The 26,285-nt window shown below is 46.3% G+C and overlaps 1 protein-coding gene and 1 long non-coding RNA gene across 13 annotated transcripts in view; one reads left to right on the top strand and one right to left on the bottom strand.

Moving 5' to 3' along the window:
- Positions 1-3,196: 3,196 nt before the first annotated feature.
- Positions 3,197-26,285, top strand: part of gmfg (glia maturation factor, gamma) — a 73,718-nt gene continuing 50,629 nt past the window's right edge. For 2 of the 12 annotated variants that reach the window (XM_052077593.1, XM_052077594.1), the window contains exon 1: positions 3,200-3,415. Coding sequence is in view for 6 of the 12 variants with exons in the window: in XM_052077569.1 (XP_051933529.1) it covers positions 4,067-4,069; positions 4,418-4,496; positions 4,575-4,618; positions 4,692-4,741; positions 6,024-6,118; positions 6,865-6,938; positions 7,032-7,097 (411 nt within the window). In the remaining 6 variants the exon portion in view is untranslated. Of the gene's footprint in view, positions 3,416-4,033; positions 4,070-4,417; positions 4,497-4,574; positions 4,619-4,691; positions 4,742-6,023; positions 6,119-6,864; positions 6,939-7,031; positions 7,188-25,556; positions 25,733-26,285 lie in introns of those variants that run through there. The other 10 variants (XM_052077592.1, XM_052077591.1, XM_052077569.1 and 7 more) reach the window with 9 other exon arrangements.
- LOC127608488 (uncharacterized) lies at positions 3,629-26,220 on the bottom strand. Its single transcript, XR_007964276.1, has 2 exons — positions 26,097-26,220; positions 3,629-3,788 (listed from the first exon to the last, which is right to left on the bottom strand). It is a non-coding gene; the product is annotated as an uncharacterized LOC127608488 (long non-coding RNA).

The raw sequence follows: 26,285 nt of genomic DNA, 5'->3' as shown, positions 1-26,285 counted from the left end.
GCCCGGACGCGGGTCACCGGGGCCCCCCTCTGGAGCCAGGCCTGGAGGTGAGGCTCGTTGGCAGGCGCCTGGTGGCCGGGCTTACACCCATGGGGCCCGGCCGGGCACAGCCCGAAGAGGCAACGTGGGTCCCCCTTCCCATGGGCTCACCACCCATGAGAGGGGCCAAAGGGGTCGGGTGCAATGCGAGCTGGGCGGCAGCCAAAGGCGGGGACCCTGGCGGTCCGATCCTCGGCTGCAGAAGCTAGCTCTTGGGACATGGAATGTCACCTCTCTGGCAGGGAAGGAGCCCGAGCTGGTGTGTGAGGCAGAGAATTTCCGACTGGATATAGTCGGACTTGCCTCCACACACAGCCTGGGTTCTGGTACCAGTTCTCTCGAGAGGGGTTGGACTCTCTTCCACTCTGGAGTTGCTCACGGTGAGAGGCGCAGAGCAGGTGTGGGCATACTCATTGCCCCCCGGCTCAGTGCCTGTACATTGGGGTTCACACCGGTAGACGAGAGGGTTGCCTCCCTCCGCCTTCGGGTGGGTGGACGGGTCCTGACTGTTGTTTGTGCATATGCACCAAACAGCAGCTCAGCATACCCACCCTTTTTGGAGTCCTTGGAGGGTGTGCTGGAGAGTACTCCTGCTGGGGACTCCATTGTTCTGCTGGGGGACTTCAATGCTCACGTGGGCAATGACAGTGATACCTGGAGGGGCGTGATTGGGAGGAACGGCCCCCCCGATCAAAACCCGAGTGGTGTTTTGTTATTGGACTTCTGTGCTCGCCACGGATTGTCCATAACGAACACCTTGTTCAAACATAAGGGTGTCCCTATGTGCACTTGGCACCAGGACACCCTAGGCCGCAGTTCGATGATCGACTTTGTAGTTGTATCATCGGATTTGCGGCCGCATGTTCTGGACACTCGGGTGAAGAGAGGGGCGGAGCTGTCAACTGATCACCACCTGGTGGTGAGTAGGCTCCGATGGTGGGGGAAGATGCCGGTCCGTCCTGGCAGACCCAAACGTATAGTGAGGGTTTGTTGGGAGCGTCTGGCGGAATCCCCTGTCAGAAGGAGTTACAACTCCCACCTCCGACAGAGCTTTTCCCATGTTCCGGGGGAGACGGGGGACATTGAGTCCGAGTGGACCATGTTCCGTGCCTCTATTGTTGAGGCGGCCAATCTGAGTTGTGGCCGTAAGGTGGTTGGTGCCTGTCGTGGCGGCAATCCTCGTACTCGCTGGTGGACACCAGCAGTAAGGGATGCCGTCAAGCTGAAGAAGGAGTCCTATCGAGCCTTTATGGCCTGTGGGACCCCAGAGGCAGCTGACGGGTATCGACTGGCCAAGCGGACCGCGGCTTCGGTGGTCGCCGAGGCAAAAACCCGAGCGTGGGAAGAGTTCGGTGAGGCCATGGAAGCCGACTTCCGGACGGCTTCGAGGAAATTCTGGTCCACCATCCGACGTCTCAGGAGGGGGAAGCAGTGCACCACTAACACTGTGTACAGTGGGGATGGGGCGCTGCTGACTTCGACTCGGGACGTTGTGAACCGGTGGGCAGAGTACTTCGAAGACCTCCTCAACTCCACCAACACGCCTTCCTTTGAGGAAGCAGAGCCTGGGGACTCTGAGGTGGGCTCTCCTATCTCTGTGGTTGAAGTCACCGATGTGGTTAAAAAGCTCCTCGGTGGCAAGGCCCCAGGGGTGGATGAGATCCGCCCGGAGTTCCTCAAGGCTCTGGATGTTGTGGGGCTGTCCTGGTTGACACGCCTCTACAACATCGCGTGGTCAACAGGGAGAGTGCCTCTGGATTGGCAGACCGGGGTGGTAGTCCCTCTTTTTAAAAAGGGGGACCGGAGGGTGTGTTCCAACTACAGAGGGATCACACTCCTCAGCCTCCCTGGTAAGGTCTATTCAGGGGTGCTGGAGAGGAGGGTCCGTCAGGAAGTCGAGCCTCAGATTGAGGAGGAGCAGTGTGGTTTTCGTCCCGGCCGTGGAACAGTGGACCAGCTCTACACCCTTAGCAGGGTCCTTGAGGGTATGTGGGAATTCGCCCAACCAGTCTACATGTGTTTTGTGGACTTGGAGAAGGCGTTTGACCGTGTCCCTCGGGGAGTTCTGTGGGGGGTGCTTCGTGGGTATGGCGTACCGAACCCCCTGATACGGGCTGTTCGGTCACTATACCACCGATGTCAGAGTTTGGTTCGCATTGCCGGCAGTAAGTCGGAACCGTTTCCAGTGGGGGTAGGACTCCGCCAAGGCTGCCCTTTGTCGCCGATTCTGTTCATAACCTTTATGGACAGAATTTCTAGGCGCAGCCGAAGCGTTGAGGGAGTCTGTTTTGGGGGCCTCAGTATTACATCCCTGCTTTTTGCAGATGATGTGGTGCTGTTGGCTCCTTCAAACGGGGCTCTACAACTCTCACTGGAGCGTTTCGCAGCCGAGTGTGAAGCGGTTGGGATGAAAATCAGCACCTCCAAATCTGAAACCATGGTCCTCAGTCGGAAAAGGGTGGATTGCCCCCTCCGGGTCGGGGAGGAGATATTACCCCAAGTGGAGGAGTTTAAGTATCTTGGGGTCTTGTTCACGAGTGAGGGCAGGAGGGAGCGAGAGATCGACAGGCGGATCGGTGCAGCGTCTGCTGTGATGCGGACGTTGTATCGGTCTGTCGTGGTAAAGAAGGAGCTGAGCCAAAGGGCGAAGCTCTCAATTTACCGGTCGATCTACGTCCCAACCCTCATCTATGGCCACGAGCTATGGGTCGTGACCGAAAGAACGAGATCCCGGATACAAGCGGCCGAAATGAGTTTTCTCCGCAGGGTGTCCGGGCTCTCCCTTAGAGATAAGGTGAGGAGCTCGGTCATCCGGGAGGGGCTCAGAGTCGAGCCGCTTCTCCTCCACATCGAGAGGAGCCAGATGAGGTGGCTTGGGCATCTGATTCGGATGCCTCCTGAGCGCCTCCCTGGTGAGGTGTTCCGGGCATGTCCCACCGGGAGGAGACCCCGAGGAAGACCCAGGACACGCTGGAGAGACTACGTCACCCAGCTGGCTTGGGAACGCCTCGGAATCCCCCGGGGAGAGCTGGAAGAAGTAGCTAGGGAGAGGGAAGTCTGGGCTTCCCTGCTAAAGCTGTTGCCCCCGCGACCCGGCCCCGGATAAGCGGTAGATGATGGATGGATGGATGGAAATTTATTTTCTACCAAAGCGAGCAAATGCTTGTCGGCAGTTTTGAGCGCATACCTGCTAAATTGGACCTGGCCAGCAGGGGCACTGGACTTAAACTGTATCATAGAAGGCATTTCAAAATGGCAATTAAAGATGACAAGCAGAGAAGAAAACATGTTAGACAAGTTCACACCTGCACATTCAGTGCTTTACATCCACCTGAATAGTTTCGAAGCTCGCCGTGCTTTGCTCCCTCCTTAACAGGTAAGCAATTTGCAACACAAATCTATTTCGCTTGCATTTGGTGGTGGAAAATGCAGATTTATAAATCCTAAATTTCCAATCTTTATCATTAATTTGGATTGTTTCAAAATGAACAGATTGGGTGGGGCTGCAAGGACATAAATGATACCAATTTTGCCAAGTGGTGCATTTCAGTTTTTTGCATTGTCAAGCACTCCACTAGTGAGTGATGCGTTTTTAGAAATATATTTGTGTCTTTTAGCTGCAGAATATCATGCAACGTTCCCAGACTGCTGGGAAAGTCCCAAATTGATCTTCGCAGAGCTTCCTTAGCCCAGCCTCAAACTGCTCTCACAACCTAAGTTAACACTTTTTTTTTTTCCCATATATATGTCTGAGTAATTTCATGCACCAAATATTGGACTTTGGCGATCCCAAATAACGTTTTCCGATACGGGGCTTAGGAATGTCATTTATACGAGGTTTCGGGACCACGCCCGAGTAGTCAAAAGGGTTTTCATTTCCAAAGACAGTTTGCTATTTTGTATTTATTGAGCAAGTGTGAGTGCACAGAGCTATAGAATAACATCTGTGTTGAATATTAAAGCTTTTTTTCCTTTTTAACTTTTTTTTATACAGTCAGGAAGTCTGAGGAAAAAGATCAGCAGGAAAATGGTGAGAAAAACTGATGCAATTCCATGATCGTGTTGTTTCATGTTGTATCATTCCTTTCTACTTTGTTTCTTTCTTTTCTATTTAAGTTTTTTCCAAAGTTTGAGCTAAGGGACTCATTGTACATTCGAAGAATCTCATGGCACACCCTTGAACAAAAATGTTACCCAAAGTCAAAGTGTCTTCTGCTAATCAAATTGTTCTGCCTGTCATGATACATTGTTGACATAGAAAGATAAACAGAGACATATTTGCGTTTAATTACCGGTAAAATAATTTTTGAGAGCCTCTCACTGCACACGAGCTGGTTGGGAATCACTTGCCGGTTTTATCCTGTTTGTAACCCCACAGGCCATGATGGGAATACAGATGGATGATGACCTCGAGCAGAAATTGAAACGTCTTACGAACCACAAACACGCCCTGATTAGTGAGTGCTTCTTCACTCAAATAGACGTTGATGCTGTTCCGTATCTTGATGCAGAAGTGTATATCATGTCTATTGCAGTGAAAATGGAAAACAAACTTTTGATTTTGGATCAGGAACACGAGGCAAGTGACACTTTTTATTGGAAAGAATTTGGATCTTGAATGCCCCTTTTGAAAATCAACATTTGTCTTTCAGAACATCTCGATGGATGATTTAAGAAACAAGATTCCAGAGAATGAGCCCAGATATCCGAAAGTAGTAACAAAGGCCATTACCTGTGTTCATTTAGCATGATTGGTCATGACATTGTTCAAGCTGTTACACATGGTAACATAATTCAAGGATTTCATCAATGACAGCAAGTCTTCTCGGTCCTGGAGGAGTATTGCACCCCGAGATTATCTCGCAACCACCACCAGCCACTCCTGAGAAGATTAATTATTGTTCCATGCTCTCTCAATTTGTGGATAGTGGCTCTTATCGTAGCTTTCCAGACTGAGAGATGTCAATTGATATCTCAGCCGTTCTTGAATTTCTTTGGATCATGGGTGTTTGTGGCAACTTTTTGAGATCTTTTGCAGGGGCGGTACTTCATGGTGGGGTCACTCTCTGGCCACGCCCTTAGCCACCCCTCACACCTTGCTGGAAATTATATTAACTATGATCTTTATGCTATTTTCACATGGGTGTAGTATTCCTCTATCTTTGCATACGCTCCCAAAACTTATTTGTATTCACTCCACATTCAAAGACTCAATGCACAATTGATCTGAATGTAAATTCTCAAAGAAATCTGTCAAGAGCATTCATTCTTAGCGTCAACATTAGTCAAAATCATTACCATCGCAAACAAAAAGCATGGCACAGAAGTCAGTGTTTATCATAGCTCATCCACGGTCATGATTTCATGAAATCACACATGTCCAGAACCTTGCTGTGCGTGGTGGACATTGTTCTGGATATGTGAGTCTTTTATTTCATGAAACTCTGACTGTGGAGGGGATCATAAAAAATGACGCACCCATGCATGGCCACCCCTCTTTGGGGTATTGTGTCACCCTGGCCAACCCCGCGAAAAGTTTTTGGCTCCAGCACTGATCTTTTAGCCAACTTTAAGTTGTCAAACAGGTTTTACTTCTGTGTTTTCATGATCAAACAGGTCTGGAAGTAATCAGACGTGTGTGTGATCATCCTCAGTGAATTCATGATTAAACAAGGGGTGCAAGTGCTTTTTTAAAGAGGACCAGGGAGCTCCAATCTCCCCCCCCCCCCCCAAATATATCAAAATTCCATTTAAAACCGATTTTTCTCTTTTTATTATGTTGACCATTTGTCTGATTTGTTTGTTTGGTGATCTAAAACATTTAAGTGGGGGAAACTGAGAATTTTTGAAGTGGAATATACATTTTGATGGCACTGTATTTGAATTTTGCTGCCGCATGACACTTCCAATGTTGAGCCAGTGAGGTGTCCAAAAATTCCCAGTTTTTTTAACAGCATGAAAACTTTTCCTTCACTGCTACCCAAGATTATCGCCTATAGTTATGATTTCCAGCGCCCAAGCGGCCAAAAGATACACCACAGTACGGTGATTTTGGTATGCCCTGACCCCAGCCCAGGCGGTAAGTATTTATTATGTTGCATCAATCATGTCTTCTTAAAGGTTGAATTTGAACTCTAGATGGCAGTCGTGTGCTTTTCGGGAATGGTGCGAGGCATTTGAGTTTAGCTCATTTCCTGGTAGAACTTGGTGATCAATCAGTGTTATCAATAAATTGTACTGAATTGCTCAAGACCATTTTAACACAATGTTTTTGGTCACTGTATTTAAAAAAAAAATCCAAACACCTTAATGGCAAATTTTCTAAAGAGTGACAAGCAACTAAATATCCTGCATAAAAAAAGACAACATAAGCTGAAATTTTCCATATTTTTTTAGCTAAAATTTCAATTTATTTTTCTGTATGACAAGCAAGGAGTTCAGTGGAAGGCACTCATGGGGTCAAATGCGCTGACACATGGTCCCCACTGACATTGATATGAAAGCACTCAGGTGTGGTGGATATAAAGTCAACACACGCCTGTTCAAATGTGAGGTTTTTGTGATTTAACAAAACAAGACCTCAATAAAGTATTTGAAAACCTTTTTTTCCCTCTACAACTCAATTCAAAAAGAAGAAATAATTTCAAGCGGGGTTTGAACAGCTGAAGTTCATTTGCTGTTAACATGAGTTTGAACCTGACGGATGAATTCCAAACAAAGCCACGTCCCCAGATATGAGGGTGGGCACACTTGTGCTCATTATGTCAAATGAAGACTGTATGTTGAATGTCCCCCAAATATACTTATTGTGCATTGAATGTGAAGGGTGCTCCGCAAGGACCGTGATGATGTACGCATCCAGCGTGGGACTCCCGAAGAAAGCGATGAATGCCACCGAGGTGTCGATGATTTCTCATTTCTCACACTGACTTGTGTAGGTCTAGGGAGCCGAAAAATGATGTTTTTTTTTTCCATTTTTGTGTTCCACTCAGTGTCTCGAAATCAAAAACAAGAACGACTTGACCGAGCAGTGGCTGAAAAACCATCTGGTTCACTGAGTTTGAAAACCCATGAACATGGTGACAATTTCTGTCCATTTTCTTTTTTGATGGCATGTATCTTGCTAATAAATGGATGGACCTATATAACGTGTTCCATTTTGCCATCTTTTACAGAACTTCAATTTTAAGTATCGCAAAAACAAACCAAGCACATTAAAAAAAAAGATCCCACCATGACAAATCACAGTTTGATATCATATCGGATCATGATTATGAAGGTCAGATTGAATTGATGCAGGTGCTGTCACGATTCGGTCTAACCGAATCAAGTTTTGGAACCCAAGAGTGTAGACGCCAGACAAGGTCTCCGAAGCAAAAATATTTAATGTACAAAAATCGCACCGACAAAGTAGAAACATAAAGCGCTGGTCGAAACAAGGACCAGAGGGCACAAACAACGAACAACAAAAAGCGCTTGCACTAAAGGCAAGGGAGGAAAATAAGGATCGCGAAGACAAACCAAAACAATGTATCCAAAATACACGCAAGAGAAAACCAATTCACAAAATAAAATCCAATACTTACAAAACCAATGGTACCGAGAGTTCAAGAGCGAAACATGACGAGATCTATAGCAAAAAATAGTCTATGGGCAAGGAAGCATCAAGGCATAACAATATCCCGACAACCAGCAGACAGATTGTTGGTTCTTAAATACACAGTTCCTTGATTGAAAGATTGGCAGCAGGTGTGCAGCCAGAAAGTCTGCTCAGACTGCCACCTGCTGGCCAGGCCAAGGACAGGAACATGACAGTAACCCCCCCTCAACGGACGCCTCCCGGCGGACCACCCGGTTTCGAAGGGTGAGCAACGTGGAAAGCACGAAGAAGGGACCAAGATCCAGGAGCGGGGGACCCACTGCCGATCCTCCGGTCCGTAGCCCTCCCAGTCGACCAGGTACTGGAACCCCTTTCCCCTGCGCCGAGAGTCCAGGATTTCCCTCACCGTGTACACCGGGTCACCGTCAACAATCCGCAGAGGAGGAGGCGAGGTGGGAGGCGGAGCCAAGGGACTGGAGGCCACCGGTTTAAGCAGGGAAACGTGGAAGACTGGGTGGCCCTTCATGGAGGGCGGCAGCCGGAGCTTGACAGAGACGGGGCTGACGATCGATTCCACCATGAACGGTCCCGTGAAGCGGGGCCCCAACTTGCTCGAAGCGCCGGCCAGACGCAGATCCCTCGTAGACAGCCACACCTTCTGCCCCACCTGATAGCTTGGTGCCGGGCGACGACGCCGATCCGCAATCTGCCGGTTTCTGGCGGCGGTACGTGTGTCTCCCTCCACACGTGATGGGCCCGCTTGAGATGGTGCTGTACCGACGGGACTTCCACCTGCCCCTCCTGTGATGATAGCCATAGGCAGACATGAAGGGAGACTGACCTGTGGCTGAGGAGACCAGGGTGTTATGCGCGTACTCCACCCAAGGCAGGTGGACGGCCCAAGATGAGGGACGGTGGAGACACACGCATCGCAGAGCCACCTCCAGGTCCTGGTTCATACGTTCGGTCTGCCTGTTGGACTGTGGGTGGTAACCTGACGATAGGCTTGCTGTAGCCCCCGTGGCACGACAGAACCGCTTCCACACCCTGGACACGAATTGGGGACCCCGGTCCGACACAATATCCAGCGGGATCCCATGGAGGCGGAAGACGTGGTTGACGAGGAGGTCGGCGGTCTCCAGGGCGGACGGCAGCTTGGACAACGGAATGAAATGGGCGGTCTTGGAGAAGCGATCCACGACGGTGAGGATTACGGACTTTCCCTGGGAGACAGGGAGGCCTGTGACAAAGTCCATTGAGATATGGGACCACGTCGAGGAGGAACAGGTAAGGGTCATAGCAAGCCAGCCGGAGGCTGATGGGAGACCTTACTGCATGCACAGACGGAGCAGGCCTTGATGTAGTCCACAATATCCCTTCTAAGTTCATGCCACCAAAAACGCTGAGTGACTAGATGCAACGTCCGGTTAACCCCAGGATGGCATGCCTCCTTAGATGTGTGCCCCCACTGCAACACCTCCGCGCGCAGAGGTGGGGGCACAAATAGCCTTCCTGTGGGACACCCAGCCGGAACTTGGGTTCCCTCTTGGGCCTCCTGGACCCTCCGCTCAATCTCCCACCTAAGCGCTCCCATGATGCGGTGGTCTGGTAGGATGCTCTGGGATACACTGCTCTCGGCCACTGGGTCATAGATCCGCGATAGGGCGTCGGGTTTCACGTTCTTGGATCCTGGGCTGTTGGTGAGGGTGAAATTATAGCGCGTAAACAGGAGTGCCCACCGGGCTTGACGTGAGTTCAGTCTTTTGGCAGAGCGAATGTATGCGAGATTCTTGTGGTCGGTGAACACGGTGAAAGGCTCCTTAGTTCCTTCGAGCCAGTGTCTCCATTCTTGTAGGGCTAGCACGACGGCCAAGAGTTCTCGATTTAGCACATCATAATTGGCTTCAGCAGGACTGAGACGACGTGAGAAGAAGGCGCAGGGGTGGAGTTTCTGGTCAACTGGTGAACGCTGAGACAGTACTGCCCCCACTCCTGAATCCGACGCGTCCACCTCTACTACAAAAGCAAAATCAGGGTTAGGATGTTGCAACACGGGTGGCTCAGTGAAGGCCTTCTTTAATTCGACAAACGCTTTGTCGGCCTCCGAATCCCACCTAAAATGGACTTTGACGGAGGTCAACCGGGTTAATGGAAGTGCTTTCTGGCTGTAATTGCGAATAAAACGACGGTAGAAATTAGCGAACCCCAAGAAATGTTGTAACTGCTTCCTTGTGGTGGGTGTCGGCCATTCCACCACCGCCTTAATCTTGGCAGGATCGGCTCTCAGCTGACCCTTCTCCACGACGAACCCAAGGAACGAAATAGAATTGACGTGAATCTCACATTTCTCAGCTTTGACAAAGAGACGATTCTCCATTAGACGTTGCAAAATTAGTCTGACGTGGTGTTGATGTTCCTTAAGCATCCTTGAAAATATCAATATGTCATCCAGGTAGACAAAACAAAACACGTTAAAAAAATCTCTCAACACATCGTTGATTAAACTCTGAAACACGGCAGGAGCGTTGGTTAACCCAAAAGGCATGACTAAGTATTCAAAATGGCCTAATGGTGTCTTGAATGCAGTCTTCCATTCGTCCCCCTTCCTAATACGGACCAAATGGTAAGCACTGCGTGGATCCAGTTTTGAGAAAATGGTTGATGATTGGAGGGGGGCAAATGCAGAATCTAATAGTGGAAGAGGGTATTTGTTTTTAATGGTAATTTCATTTAGTCCCCGATAGTCTACACAAGGTCGTAACGACTTGTCTTCCTTTTCAATAAAGAAAAACCCGGCCCCCAATGGGGATTTAGATGGCCTAATAAGGCCAGCGGAGAGTGAGCTGTCTATGTATTCCCTCAGAGCCTCTTGTTCGGGCTGTGAAACCTGATAAAGTCGAGAACTCGGTAGTGGGACGTTAGTCAGCAAGTCGATGGCACAGTCGTAAGGTCTTTGAGGAGGTAGGGATTGAGCACGATCTTTACTAAACACTTGGCGTAAATCATGATAGATGCTTGGGACTTCCCTCCATTTCCTGCCAGTCCTCACTTGGATCCCAGCCTTAGCCACCTTCGGATCTCTTGAGTCCCTGTATTGAACAACTTCTCTGGCTATGGTGACCTTAAATTCCTCCTCCAAGGATTTGAAGGGCAGTTGCAGTTTGTTGCTGTTTCCGTAGAGAGCGATGCTGCTCAGGCTCTTTGGAAGTCCTAGCCATCTCCGGAGGTGGCTGCTGACCTTCCTCTCTAAGGTCTCAACTGTTGAGATGGGGACGGAGTAGACCAGGAGGGGCCACAGGATCCTGGGAAGAATGCCGTGCTGGTATACCCAGGCTTTAAACTTCCCCGGTAGGCCTGACTTGTCCACTGATTTCAGCCAGCCATCCAACTCCGTGCATGTCGACTGGATAGATTTTGTGTCTCTCAGAGAGCAGTCGAAAACCTTCCCTAGGCTCTTGACCGGCTTCTCTGAGATTGATGGAATGGCTGTGCCTGAGATGGTGAACCGGAACTTGTTTTCCACCTTCCCTTTCCTTAGCACCATAGATCTTGATTTGGCGGGTTTGAAACGCATCCGGGCCCACGCCACCAGCTTTTCAAGACCCTTCAGAATCCACCGGCAGCCTGGGACTGATTCTGTCGTGACTGTGAGGTCATCCATGAATGCCCTAATGGGTGGTTGCCGTTGTCCGGAGTTCGTGCGGGGCCCTCTGCACTCTGGCTCAGCAGATTTTGTGAGCATGTTCATGGCTAGCGAGAACAGTGTCACAGAGATAGTACACCCTGTGATGATGCCGATCTCCACCTTGTGCCAACTGGATGTCATTGCTCCTGTAGAGATCCTCATCCTGAAATTGCTGTAATAATCAGCGATGAGATCTCTGCATCTGCTGGGTACATGATGCTTTGTCAGAGTGAGCTGGACGAGCTTGTGTGGAATGGAGCCGAATGCATTTGCCAGGTCGAGCCACAGCACTGATAGGTTACCTTTGTTCTCTCTGGCCTCCCGAATAAGCTGTGTGACCACACCGATATGTTCCAAACATCCTGAAATTCCTGAGATGCCACCTTTCTGGACAGATGTATCGATGTAGGAGTTCTTTGCCAGGTAGGTACACAGCCGCTTGGAAACAACAAAGTAGAAACATAAAGCGCTGGTCGAAACAAGGACCAGAGGGCACAAACAACGAACAACAAAAAGCGCTTGCACTAAAGGCAAGGGAGGAAAATAAGGATCGCGAGGACAAACCAAAACAATGTATCCAAAATACACGTAAGAGAAAGCCAATTCACAAAATAAAAACCAATACTTACAAAACCATTCTGAAGGGGGGGGGGGGGGGTTCACTCCCCCTAACATAGTCAGGCTATGTTGATTGTGTTGGTCCTTCTTGCGCAGAAGTCTCTCTACGGTTTTGTGTAGACCTCATTTCAAATGACTACACTCGGTTCGATGACAACACTGGAGACGTTTTACTTTCGCTAGGTCGCTACCACTGTAGCGCACTGTCACTGTCAGACGAACACAGAGAAGCTCCACCCGCTCTATTTATATGGACACGGAACGCTGTAACCTTCCACACAAAATAGTTCCAAACAAGTAACAATCGCGTCAGTGGCATACATCGTATACCTGTATGATACAGAGAGAGAGAAGAACAGATAACTTTGGTCTTGTCAGTGGAGCAATATGGCAACTATTTAAAGGTAAACTTTCCATTCATAAACTCTTTAAGTATCCGTTTTCGGTGTCTCGCGCTGCCGTGGCTGGCAAAACAGACATGGGCGTGGACTTCTGCAGCGCTTGTTGCTTTGTTTCTGGTGTATTTATAGAGCACCGTAACATCCGCTTGTGACGTGTGCCGCGTTAATCTCGCGAGAAAAAAAAATTAATCCCGTTAAAATTCATTTAAATTAATGCCAATAAAAACGCGCTAAACTAACAGCTCTAATATATATATATATATATATATATTATATATAATATATATATAATATATATATTATATAGGCCTCATGAGGCGTGTCGACACACTGACTCACTGTGTTGATACTGTGCTGATACTGTGTCACTGACCACTGCCACCTCCTGGACCTTCAAGATCCCTGCAGCCAACCCACTTAACAGACTGAACCGACTGATACATTTATTTGTATATTGAACATATAAACATACAATTCGGTAATAAATTGGCAAAAAATGAAGGTAAGATATAAAAAAAGGAAAAGAAAATAGTCATCATCACAAATATGTGTTCAAAGGAGTCGAAAGAAGTCTATATACATATATATATATATATATATATGGGCTACTGTAACAAAGCGGAGATGGGCGAGATGCGATAACATGGCTCTGTTGGAATGCTACTACTCAAGCAACCCTAGTCAGAGGGGTTACATGCAGAGAATGTGGGCTAAATGGTTACATCGAAACCCACAGTCACGGTTGACCACGAAACACCTAGTAGCTCAGTGTTCCAACATCCACAAACGGCAACTGCTGTCATAACTTGAGATTGATGAGGTACAACGCAGGTTACATGGTGAAGGGCCCCAGGCTGCCAGATCAGAGGAGGAGGTCATACCAGAGATTGGGAAGCAAGCCCCAATGAATGCAGATGATGAGATTGGGAAGCCAGCCCCAATGAATGAAATGCTGAGCGAGGCAGCAACTGACCTTAAAGCTAAGATCATGGCGAAAATGAAAGCTGGGCAACCTAGAAACCGATTACAACGGCTATGTGAAGTACCATCTGAAAGTCTCATAGAAAGTGTGAATGCAGCACTGAGGGCGATCCCTACCGTAACGATCACAGAAACCAATGAGCTGATATACGCTTCAGCATCAGTGATCCTAGAGACTCTGGGCTATAAGAGCAACCATGGAAGCCATGAGATACGTTACCTACCATGGAAAAGACGGTTGGAGGCTAAGATCAAGGCAGCCCAGAAAGATGTGAGTCAATTGACGGAGGCCCAGAGCGGTGTGACGAAAAGGCCGATACCCGAGAGGTACATCCAGATGACCATACCTGAAGCACTCGAAACTGCCAAACAAAGGCTCCAAGCCTTGTCCAGCCGCCTAACGCGGTACACGAAAGAGAATGAGACCAGACGAAAAAACAGGCTGTTCGCAACACAACCTGCGAAAGTGTACGCTCAGTGGCAGGGTCCTAACAACAGAGCTGACCCACCAAGACTGCAAACTGAAAGGTACTGGAAAGGCATATGGGAGAAGGAGATTGCACGTAACAGCAGTGCACAATAGCTGGTAACCCTGAGAGAGGAGCACAGCAACCTCCCTGAACAGAACCCAGTTACCATAACAGTGGCAGACATACAGGAAAGAGTCTCAGATATGAAGAACTGGACAGCACTAGGCCCAGACATGGTCCACACCTACTGACTAAAGAAACTCACAGCACTCCATGAGCGCCTAGCAGTACAAATGAACCAGTTGCTGAGGGATGGGACTCACCCAGAATGGCTAACCGAAGTGCGAACGATCCTAATCATGAAGGATCCCTCGAAGGGTGCAGTCCCATCCAACTATCGGCCAATAACCTGTCTCTCCACAACATGGAAGCTCATGTCAGGCATCATTGCGGCTAAGGTAAGTGGACACATGGATCAATACATGAACGAAGCACAGAAGGGCATTGGTAGAGATACCAGAGGAGCCAAACATCAGCTCCTGGTTGACAGAACAGTCGCACAAGACTGCAGGTCCCGACGTACCAACCTGTGCACAGCCTGGATTGATTACAAGAAAGCCTATGACTCGATGCCACATACATGGATCACTGAATGCTTGGAGTTGTATAAGGTGAACAGGACCCTAAGAGCCTTCGTTGCGAACTCGATGAGGATGTGGAAAACCACACTTGAAGCCAATGGCAAGCCACTTACCCAAGTGTCCATCAAATGTGGCATATACCAAGGTGATGCACTGTCCCCACTGCTGTTCTGCATAGGACTGAACCCCCTAAGCCAAGTAATCACCAAGACAGGCTATGGATACCGCCTCAGAAATGGAGCTACAATCAGTCACCTCCTCTACATGGATGACATAAAGCTGTATGCTAAGAGCGAAAGGGACATAGATTCCCTGATCCACACAACCAGGACCTACAGCAGCGACATCGGGATGTCATTCGGGGTTGAGAAATGTAGTCGGATGGTGACTAAGAGAGGAAAGGTAGTCCGCACTGAAGGGGTCTCACTCCCCGAAGGAACAATAGCAGACATTGAGGACAGCTACAAGTACCTCGGTATACCACAAGCCAATGGCAACCTCGAACTGGCAACAAGGAAAGTGGCTACGGCCAAATACCTCCAGCGAGTGAGGCAAGTCCTAAGAAACCAGCTCAATGGCAAGAATAAGATCCGGGCAATAAACAGCTATGCCCTGCCAGTGATCAGATACCTTGCAGGAATAATGAGGTGGCCAAAGGAAGAGATTCAGACCACGGACGTTAAGACCCGAAAGCTCCTAACCATGCATGGAGGGTTCCATCCTAAATCCAGCACCCTGAGACTCTACGCAAGCCGAAATGAAGGAGGCCGGGGACTAGTAAGTGTGAGAGCCGCTATCCAGGATGAAACATCCAAGCTCCATGAATAGATCAAGGAGAAGGCTCCAACGGATGACGTACTCAGAGAATGTCTCAGACAATGGGGAACAGAGGATGAGGAGCTGGAAGAGGGACCATCATGGGAGGACAAGCCCCTACACAGGATGTATCACCAGACCATAACTGAAGTGGCCGATCTCAAGAAGTCCTATCAGTGGCTAGAGAGGGATGGCCTGAAGGACAGCACAGAGGCACTCATCCTGGCTGCTCAGGAGCAGGCCCTGAGCACCAGAACCATTGAGGCCCAGATATACCACACCAGACAAGACCCAAGTGTAGGTTGTGCAAAGAGGCACCTGAGACGATCCAACACATAACTGCAGGGTGTAAGATGCTGGCAGGGAAAGCCTACATGGAACGCCATAACCAGGTGGCTGGCATAGTCTACCGAAACATCTGTGCGGAGTATGGACTGGAAACCCCAAGGTCAAAATGGGAAACACCTCCGAAGGTGGTGGAGAATAACAGAGCGAAGATCCTGTGGGACTTCCAGGTCCAGACTGACAAGATGGTAATGGCGAAAAAGCCAGATATCGTGATCATAGATAAAGGACTGAGGAAAGCCGTTGTGGTGGATGTAGCGGTCCCAAGTGAAGGAAACATCAGAAAGAAGGAACACGAGTGTCAGGTTGGTCCAAATTGACACTCAAGAATAACCAAAAGGAGGAGACAGGAGACTCGATTCTGGTACCAGGAGGGAACGAGGAGAAGCGTTCGGTTTCAGTTCTCCACACGGAACCCTAACGATCTCCCCCTTCACCTCCTCATTTATTGGGAAAAGCTACTACATAGGTGTGTCCAACCTAAAGGGTGGGGGCTGTTGAACACACACTGAACTTGTTTGACTATGTGTGTGTATGTGAGTGCAATTTACGTACATGTGTGCAAATAGACATAAACATCCCGTTGCAGCTGGTGTTGATGACTCCATTCACGGTTCAGCCTTGCTCGCTGTTTAGTCTTAACAGTTATCTCTTCCCAGTCACGTCCTCGGAAAGGTGGTTGCGACCCTAACTTCTCACACAGTACAGCAAGCAAAAGTGAGCACATAATGAAGAACATATAATGATTATAGATGTGAGTAAATAATAAAGGATAAATCTTTATTGAAAGCATAAGCGTTCTTCATTGCAGGCAAAGCCAACTAATGATTGCAAGCATAAGCGTTCTTCTTTGCAAGCAAAATCAAACTATACTGACAGGCAGAAGCATTCTTCATTGCGAGCATAAAATGACGACACGAGAATCAACCGAATAATACGTGAATGTATGATTACTAAACAATAATAAATCCAACATTCCCCCCTGTTCATCCTACATTTGCACGTATCATCACACAGAACCTCCCCGTAGGACTTTATTCAGTGGAGTCATGCCGCACACGCAAACATAGTTACACCTAGGGGCAGGGAGCAAAACGACTAAAAACCATCTATGACCCCCTGATGCCGAAGCGAAATCACGTCATCATCCGAAGAGGCATAATCAACACCAGAATCACTGCCATCAAACAACAACAGAGGATACATCTCATTCACTTTAGACGTCGTGGGCGAGACAGCCGTAGTAATAAGCCGGATAAGCAGCACTCTGATACAGGGAATGCAACAGCATCCACACAACGTCAAGACAGCTGCAAAAAGAGCAAAAGAGATTAGTACATAAAACACCAAATCCTTGTTCTCTCCAAAGGCCTTATGCCACCACTCCGCCCAGAAGGACGTATTCACGCCGGAATGGGCCCTTATTTGGCGAGTCAGGGTGCGGAGGCCTCCAATGGCCTTGGCGAGGGCGCTATCAGGCGCGGTGTTGTTAGGTATGAACGTACAACACTGGTCACCAAACATCGCACATACTCCATTGGTCTCTGCCAAGAGCATATCAACCGCGATGCGGTTCTGAAACGCCATCAGGGAGGTGGCCGCCAATTGCTCTTTTATAGCCAAGACGGCTTCTTCAGTAAAATTTCCGAGCCTCTGGACGTTGTAGTGGAGGTAGTTGATCCTGTCAACATTCTTATTAGGGGTAACCCAAATGAAAATGGATTCCCAACCGGCAGCAATCTGGTTAACCAACTTATACTCATCTGGCACGCCACGAGGAACCCCAATTGCGTCTATATAGGTGGGATCGCCATCCCTCCAGGAGGCGTCACGCCGGAACCGGAGAAGGCTACTCTCCGTCATCGACGATAACGCAGCCCCCTGTATATCCTCCGCTGTTGATGGAAACACAGTTACTGGCAAAAGCAGTGATACCAATGCGCAGACACCAGAAAATGAAAAACACTCGCCTGCGATAACCATAATTTGCCTTCAAAATCATTAGAAGTACACTACTTCATCACACCGTATCCGCAGTAACATAAAATAAAAATAAAATAACAAAAGAATGAAAAATAGCTCAACTTTCTGCAGAGAATAACTACATCACCGTTGGGTCGTTTTCCTTTTTCCTTTTACCACCAAAGAAAAGATCGTAAACGCATAAAATCACCTAAGAAATGTATTTAAAATCCATATCTGAACCATTACGACCAAATCAATGCACCATTTGAACTAGAAATAAATCAAAAAACGGTTATAAATTCAATTTCAGCCGAGCAACATCACCAGAGGAGCACAGTACACAAATCACTTCAATCTCCAAAACAAACCCAAATAAAAAAGTTGTGCTCTTTTCTACCACTCATGGTGTGTTCACTTCTCAATTTTTATTTTTTATTTTCATTATGAGATCGACTAGACCGATTATAAATAAAATACTTTTGCCACCAAAACAAAAAAGTATACAACAATTTGTGCCGCAATGTGTTTCTTCATTTCCCTTCCCCAGATCATCTAGTTCACAGGTGTCAAAGTCGAAACCCCATGTACTTATGTGGCCCGTGAAAGCAATTGACGCGCATCAACTGCCATAAACCCTGCTAAAATCTGTACCGAAATGCCCAAATTCTATATGAATAATGTCGAGATTTTGTGATAATTTTGTTACCTGTTAAAACACTCAACCAAACAATAATCGAACAAAATATGACTGGCTTCAGAATTGGCACAATTCATCCATGTGTAGTTGTTAGCAAATAATTTCATCATTGTATTTCTGATATATCATAAAATATAACCATTTAATCAAATGTAGTTTATTAAAAAAATACACCCCCATTCACATGTGCTAAAGGAGAGCACAAATACCATATAAAAAAGGAGAACACTCGATCATGTGTTAGTGTGATCATATAACAGGAAACGACATGCCACCACTGATATTCTAGCATGTCGACAGAAACACACCCTAAATGAGTGCAAAGGTGTCTTGAAACTTCTTCCGCCGGTCGTTTGATGTTCCCAGTAACTAAAATACTGTGCCCATCGCGTCACCGGACTTCGCTCACCTTCCTCAGTGGATGTTTCTGTCGAGATGACCTTTTACAATGTCCATCAAACGGTGTGGTCATCAACACTTCAAAGAAACACAATGTTTGTTTTTCATGTTTCGAATCAGAGCTATGTCCGCTGGAACCTGCTGTGGAAAAGCACAATCGTCCTACAGCAATCTCAATTCATTTTTATCTAAACATTCTCACATATTGTCAACCGAATCAGCTTAATTTCGTAGTTCACAATTTTGTAGAAATTATCAATAATATATATAGTCTCCCAAACAATATTTCGAACAAAGAAGAAAACACCATTCTCGTAATATTAACATATAAGTCAATTCAATTTCAATTCAATTTCTTTAATTGAATTTTAACCATATACTTTCAGACTTGCTACCAATCCTGCAGATTGTGGATGGCAGGAGCAATAGTGTCTCAAATAAAATGTGAAACATGCATTCCATTTTATCAATTTTCGACCCATTTTGGAAAAGCCTCAACCAAACCCCGGCACTATGGCATCCCCTCATTAATTCAACGAAAACCATCTACATTATCTGAAATGGAGATGTAGTTCAAAATGTACCGTATTCCAACATTGGTTAAAACCATAGGTTGTATCATGTCTCCGAACCAGAGACACCATTCCCCCTGCCAATGCGTGAAATAATCCATGACACAAAAAAGAAGTTTGGGTTCACTGCCCAATTTGTTGCCGCATATAAAACAGAAGTGAACTGAACCCAAAACGTTATCATGTTGCTGTTAGTCAGCAAGTCCCCCCTAAAAAAAAAAAGAAATCGCTGCCGTGTGAGCCGCGTAACTATCACAACATGATACAAAAACGAGCAACATTCGTCACACTGAATTAACAATACTTCACGTGTTATATAACAACCGCAAACCGCAAAATAACTATACAAATCAGTTTTAAGCCAATAAACTGATGAGATGCCGTAACGTAACGGGGCACCAATTTTGAAAAGCGACGCATAAATATGCTCCCGTATATGCTCAAACAGTTTGTGCACAAACTGAAAGTCGCACAAACCTACCTAAATATAGCCCGCAAAACGCGCTTGTTTATATCTAGATTCCTCCCTTCGCCCGTTAAACCGAGATGTACCCAAAAAAACGACCCATCACTATATGAAGCAATACATTCAGTCATTCAATGTCCGATCCGCTTTTATCCTCACGAGGTTCGCGGGGGTGAGTGGAGCTTATTCCAGCCATCTCCGGGCAGTAGGAGGGGGACAACCCGAACCGGTCGACAACCAATTACAGGGCACACAGACACAAGCACAAACACCCAAGCCCATGCTCACACCTAGGGACAATTTAGAGTTTCCAATCAGGCAGTCATGCAGGTCATCTCAATAATAATATGAAACAAATCAACACACACAAAAACGGGAGATAAGATGAGATGAGTTTGTTGTACATCCTCCTACAACCTCTCAAATCACTATTACCTGTTCACATTCCAACAAACAAACAAACAAACAAACAAACAAACAAACAAACAAACACCCATCAGGAAGCCACAACAAAGCAGCACGGTTAAGCACTGTGCATTTTTCCAGCGTTAAAGGGGATCGACATAACAACATAGACACACAAAATAAATGCCAACCATGCAACAAAAAAACGTCATGCTAGTGTGCAACAGCTCATCCCTTTATCTTTGTTTTTTTTTTTTTTCTAGCACTCTTCCAGCATGCAGAGTTCACACCATACACTGCTGCCAAAAGGCTTATCTATGCCACAACTGTCTTTGGTAAACACCACCTAGGGTGCGTGATACTCAAAAATGCCACTGACCTTAAAACGTGCAGTCATACTAAGTTAACGAAGCCAATTGTAAATTATTCACACGTGACCCTGAAACGTGCTGATTAAAGCTGGAAGATTTTGCTCTTGTGACAAACGAAATTAGAAATCCAGCCTGTGTATGCACAAATGAGATGTGTCGTAAAATCTGACGGGTTTTTTTATGACTCAAACCAACAAGAATTTGTATGTTCGACGATAGCTTCAACTCTAGTCATTAAATTTCATAATGACGGAAGGCACAACACAATCCACGGATAGCAAAGTTGTAACAGAATTTTCCAAATTCATGAGACAAGACCATCATTCCTCCCACATCAGGAGCCGTGATGGCTCTTCTCAGGTTTCAAGAGAAATGTGCATCTTATGAACGTAATCTAAAAAAAACATTGGAACATAATCGGAACATCCTGGCAATTAGCAGCATAACAGAAGCATTTATAAAACAAATAAGATAACTGAAACCCACAGACATCAACATTCACAAATCATCCAGATCAAGGCCTTCACTGTATACTTACACATTCTAACTCCTCCCAGAAAGTTAACAACGTCCCACACACGTCCACTGTTTACGACTTACAAACAACCATCTAAGCATCTCGTGACCTTCCGGCCCTTTTCAACCTAAACACACGGTGACCTCCTCATTCGTAGCATCACTGTGTCAAACCTCACCTGCCCGTGCCTTTCTTTATTCTCAACATACTCAACTTCCATCATCACCTTACGTCTCACCATCAATATTTTCACTTGCCTGTCACCCACTATAAGTATCCAAAACTCTCTGTGTCACCACACCCATACTCAACCATTTTATTTCTTTACCTGATTTACACATACTTCATGTAGCGCCGGTTGAAATTATGAAGCTGAAGTGGTGTTAGGAATTATAATAAAAACAGTTTCAATTACAAGTACCGGTAATTATAATACAAACCTTCTACACTGCAAAAGCCAGAAAACAAAACAAACAAGACTCCATGAGTCGCGCCAAGAGTCACGCATATCTACACACCCACACGCAAAGACTAATCCAACACATATTCGCAGACACAACCCTACAGACAAACCAAAATATTCACCTTACTACCGCTCACAACCAAGTTAAGCACATCCAAACTTTTAATTTTGTCATCAGCGAGAAGACTTCACTCCATCCAAATATCGATACAGTATACATCATCAATTTACTGTCAAACAAGCCGCCATCCAAACTTGTTGCTCCTCAGCTCCATTTAGATGATATGATTTTCGCAGATCCTCCATTTCCTGGACAAATTGTACCACGTCAATTTTATGTGATGTAATGCCGTCTACGGCTTTTTTTTACATCTTCTTGTGTCCATGTTCTATAAACAAAAATGACAGGCGACTCACCTTTTATGTCTGGATCTGCAACTTCAATCATGGGAAAAGCGTCTCGTACCTCACTCCCGGATGAGTCAACCTTCGTCGCAGCAGGGGAAAAAACACTACTCCAATTTTTTGAAAATTCCACTCCCAAATCTCCTTTTCCCCTGGTGGCCATCGGATGGCCCCCTCTGTAAGAGGGTGGAGAGGATGGTGGAAAAGGAGGAGATGTCGGAAGAGTCGGATCTAACGGTGGTGTATTTTTCTATCCACGTATCTAAATGTTTTATCTTCGAAGGACATTGGCTCTCTACGAATCTCCAGTCCTTACATGTTAACTTCTTTTTGGGATCACCTCTCTCCACGGTCTTACTATTATGAACCCCCATTTGCGAATTAGGAGGTGGAACTTTGGGAATTTGGATAATTTGGAATTTATTTTTCAGAGTCAGCGATTTACCTAGGGTAACTAGGCTGACTGTTCCCTTGAACAGGGTGGCAATTTCTCCGACTGAGGTAATTTCCAACCTTCTACCACCAAGGTGGCGGGAAATTCTTGCCTCTGCTTCCTCAGACAGTTGCCACAACAAATGTCCTGTTCAGATGAGGTAGCGAACCTCCACTCACACAGTTACACAGTCATACATTTATGCGCATTTAATTTGGTTTTATCCTATTACCTTGACCAGAGGTAACGCACTATATAGAGATTATTATTATAAATGTCCCCACTGTGGGACGAATAAAGGATATCTTATCTTATTTATACCCGGGGTTTAACACACATTATTTACACACGGAGTTTAAGCACGTGCAGGACACCGTCGCCCTCATCAGTTTAGAGACTTGCACGGTCTGTATGCCTGATAGGGACTAGTATGGCTCAGGGCTTTGCGGCGCGCAAACACTCAATCACCGTTGAAAGAGTTCCTTCTCAACAAACCCCTCTCAGGCTCACACAGGGTCTCGAACCAAGCGTTCGAACCAAACTACAACACCTGCCCTGAGAGTGTTTCAATTGAAAACAGGTTTAAAGACCCCGACCTCCGTCTTTACAAACCCGGCGCGCAAACACTCCTCGAGTGTCGATGCGGAGTTTAAGTACGTACAGGACACCGCCGCCCTACTTACCAAGAGTAGTCCTCTCTCCTCTGGGATTCGCTTCAACCCTCAGCCCCCAGACGAGGAGCCGAAACCCAGTCCCAGAAAGGGTGTCTTTGCCGTGGCCACGGTCTTCCTGGCCGTCGACTCAGCGTCTGGAGGCGTCAGGTATGTTGCGATCCCGGACGAGCCCCCAAAAATGTCAGGTTGGTCCAAATTGACACTCAAGAATAACCAAAAGGAGGAGACAGGAGACTCGATTCTGGTACCAGGAGGGAACGAGGAGAAGCGTTCGGTTTCAGTTCTCCACACGGAACCCTAACGATCTCCCCCTTCACCTCCTCATTTATTGGGAAAAGCTACTACATAGGTGTGTCCAACCTAAAGGGTGGGGGCTGTTGAACACACACTGAACTTGTTTGACTATGTGTGTGTATGTGAGTGCAATTTACGTACATGTGTGCAAATAGACATAAACATCCCGTTGCAGCTGGTGTTGATGACTCCATTCACGGTTCAGCCTTGCTCGCTGTTTAGTCTTAACAGTTATCTCTTCCCAGTCACGTCCTCGGAAAGGTGGTTGCGACCCTAACTTCTCACACAGTACAGCAAGCAAAAGTGAGCACATAATGAAGAACATATAATGATTATAGATGTGAGTAAATAATAAAGGATAAATCTTTATTGAAAGCATAAGCGTTCTTCATTGCAGGCAAAGCCAACTAATGATTGCAAGCATAAGCGTTCTTCTTTGCAAGCAAAATCAAACTATACTGACAGGCAGAAGCATTCTTCATTGCGAGCATAAAATGACGACACGAGAATCAACCGAATAATACGTGAATGTATGATTACTAAACAATAATAAATCCAACAACGAGAAACTCGAGAAATACCAAGGGCTCAGAGAGGAGTTGGAGAGAGCCTGGAAAGTAAAGGTGACAGTCGTGCCCGTGGTGGTCGGAGCACTCGGGGCAGTGACCCCCAAACTAGATGAGTGGTTGCAACAGATCCCGGGAACAACATCGGACATCTCAGTCCAGAAATGTGTAGTGCTGGGAACAGCAAGGATAATGCGCAGAACCCTCAAGCTTCCTGGCCTCTGGTAGATGACCCGAGCTTAATGAGGGACGGACACCACCCAAGGGGTGAGACGAGGATTTAAAAAAAAATATATATCTATATATATATTGCGCGTTGTCCCGCACGCGGTCTGTCCTTCCGTCTGTCCCTTTTCAAAACGTACCTACTTCACCGAGCCGCTGTGCGCCGCCACTGCGCGCCGGCACTGCGCGCCGCCACTGCGCGCCGGCACTGCGCGCCGCCACTGCGCGCCGGCACTGCGCGCCGCCACTGCGCCGCTCAGGCAGTGGCTCACTACGATCGCGCGGGCATCTTAGCGAAAAAATGTTGTCTACCCACAAGCATTGCAATGAAATTGTTAGTTATTTAGTAGAGCTAAACATCTCTTTATTTTCGCGATAAGCAATGAAGATGAACAAAAAGTTGAACCAAGCAACAACACTTTTGTGGCCACCTTACCAGCCTTCCGCAGGAACCAGCTGATGAGCCGCCCGGAGGGCGGCGAACCAGCTAGTATATATATATATATATATATATATATATATATATATATATATATATATATATATATATATATATATATATATATATATATATATATATATATATATATACGATTGAACACTTGAAATCTCGGTGTGAGTGTGAATGGTTGATCGTCTCTGTGTGCCATGCGATTGGCTGGCAACGGGTTCAGGGTGTCCCCCACCTACTGTCTGAAGCCAACTGAGAGTGGCTCCAGCACTCCAGCGACCCTTGTGAGGATGAAGCGGATTGGAAAATGGGTGGGTGGATGGTCCTGCTATTTTGCTGTTTGCTTTAGATAGTATTTGTTTGTTTGTTCGTTTATTGTTACTTGAACATATAAAAATATACAGTAATAAATTGGCAGAAAGTGAAGGTAAGTAAAAGTGTAATAAAGAAAACAGTCATCATACAGCATATGTTCAAAGGAGTAGGAAGAAGTAACAAATTTATCTAGTTCTACCTCTTGTTATGTATTAATATAAATAGATAAAATTTTATTTCAATTAGAAAGGGAAAAAGTCTGCATGTAAGCAAACACTTTTACCTTTCAAGTGTTTTATACTTTTATTTTTCCAACTTTTGGTTTGTATAGGGCAGGCAGCCTTCCTCAACTGGCAGACCGCGATCCACGACCGGACCGCCGACCTCCTCTGCCCTGACCCTCGGCAAATTGTATAAAATAATAAATTATCATGTGATTAATCAGTGTTATCAATCAATTGTACTGAATTGCTCAAGACCATTGAACACATTTTTTTTGGTCATTGTATAGAAAAAAAAAATCCAAATACTTTTAAGGACTATTTTTCAAAAGAGTGACAAGCAACTAAATCCATCCATCCCATCCATCTTCCGAACCGCTTGATCCTCACTCATGTTTAGTGAGTTTGCACACCATTGTAAAGATATCAGACTAACCTAATTTAACCTAAACAAATTTATTTTCTACCAAAGCGAGCAAATGCTTGTCGGCAGTTTTGAGCGCATTACTTGCTAAATTGGACCTGGCCAGCAGGGGCACTGGACTTAAACTGTATCATAGAAGGCATTTCAAAACGGCAATTAAAGATGACAAGCAGAGAAGAAAACATGTTAGACAAGTTCACACCTGCACATTCAGTGCTTTACATCCACCTGAATAGTTTCGAAGCTCGCCGTGCTTTGCTCCCTCCTTAACAGGTAAGCAGTTTGCAACACAAATCTATTTCGCTTGCATTTGGTGGTGGAAAATGCATATGTATAAATCCTAAATTTCCAATCTTTATCATTAATTTGGATTGTTTCAAAATGAACAGATTGGGTGGGGCTGCAAGGACATAAATGACACCAATTTTGCCAAGTGGTGCATTTCGGTTTTTTGCATTGTCAAGCACTCCACGAGTGAGTGATGCGTTTTTAGAAATATATTTGTCTTTTAGCTGCAGAATATCATGCGACGTTCCCAGACTGCTGGGAAAGTCCCAAATTGATCTTCGCAGAGCTTCCTTAGCCCGGCCTCAAACTGCTCTCACAACCTAAGTTAACACTTTTTTTTCCCATATACATGTCTGAGTAATTTCATGTACCAAATATTGGACTTTGGCGATCCCAAATATCGTTTTCCGATACGGGGCTTAGGAATGTCATTTATACGAGGTTTCGGGACCACGCCCGAGTAGTCAAAAGGGTTTTCATTTCCAAAGACAGTTTGCTATTTTGTATTTATTGAGCAAGTGTGAGTGTACAGAGCTAT

This window comes from Hippocampus zosterae, chromosome 10 (assembly GCF_025434085.1).
Source record: "Hippocampus zosterae strain Florida chromosome 10, ASM2543408v3, whole genome shotgun sequence".
NCBI classification, from domain to species: domain Eukaryota; kingdom Metazoa; phylum Chordata; class Actinopteri; order Syngnathiformes; family Syngnathidae; genus Hippocampus; species Hippocampus zosterae.
This window is presented reverse-complemented; position numbering and strand designations above follow the sequence as displayed.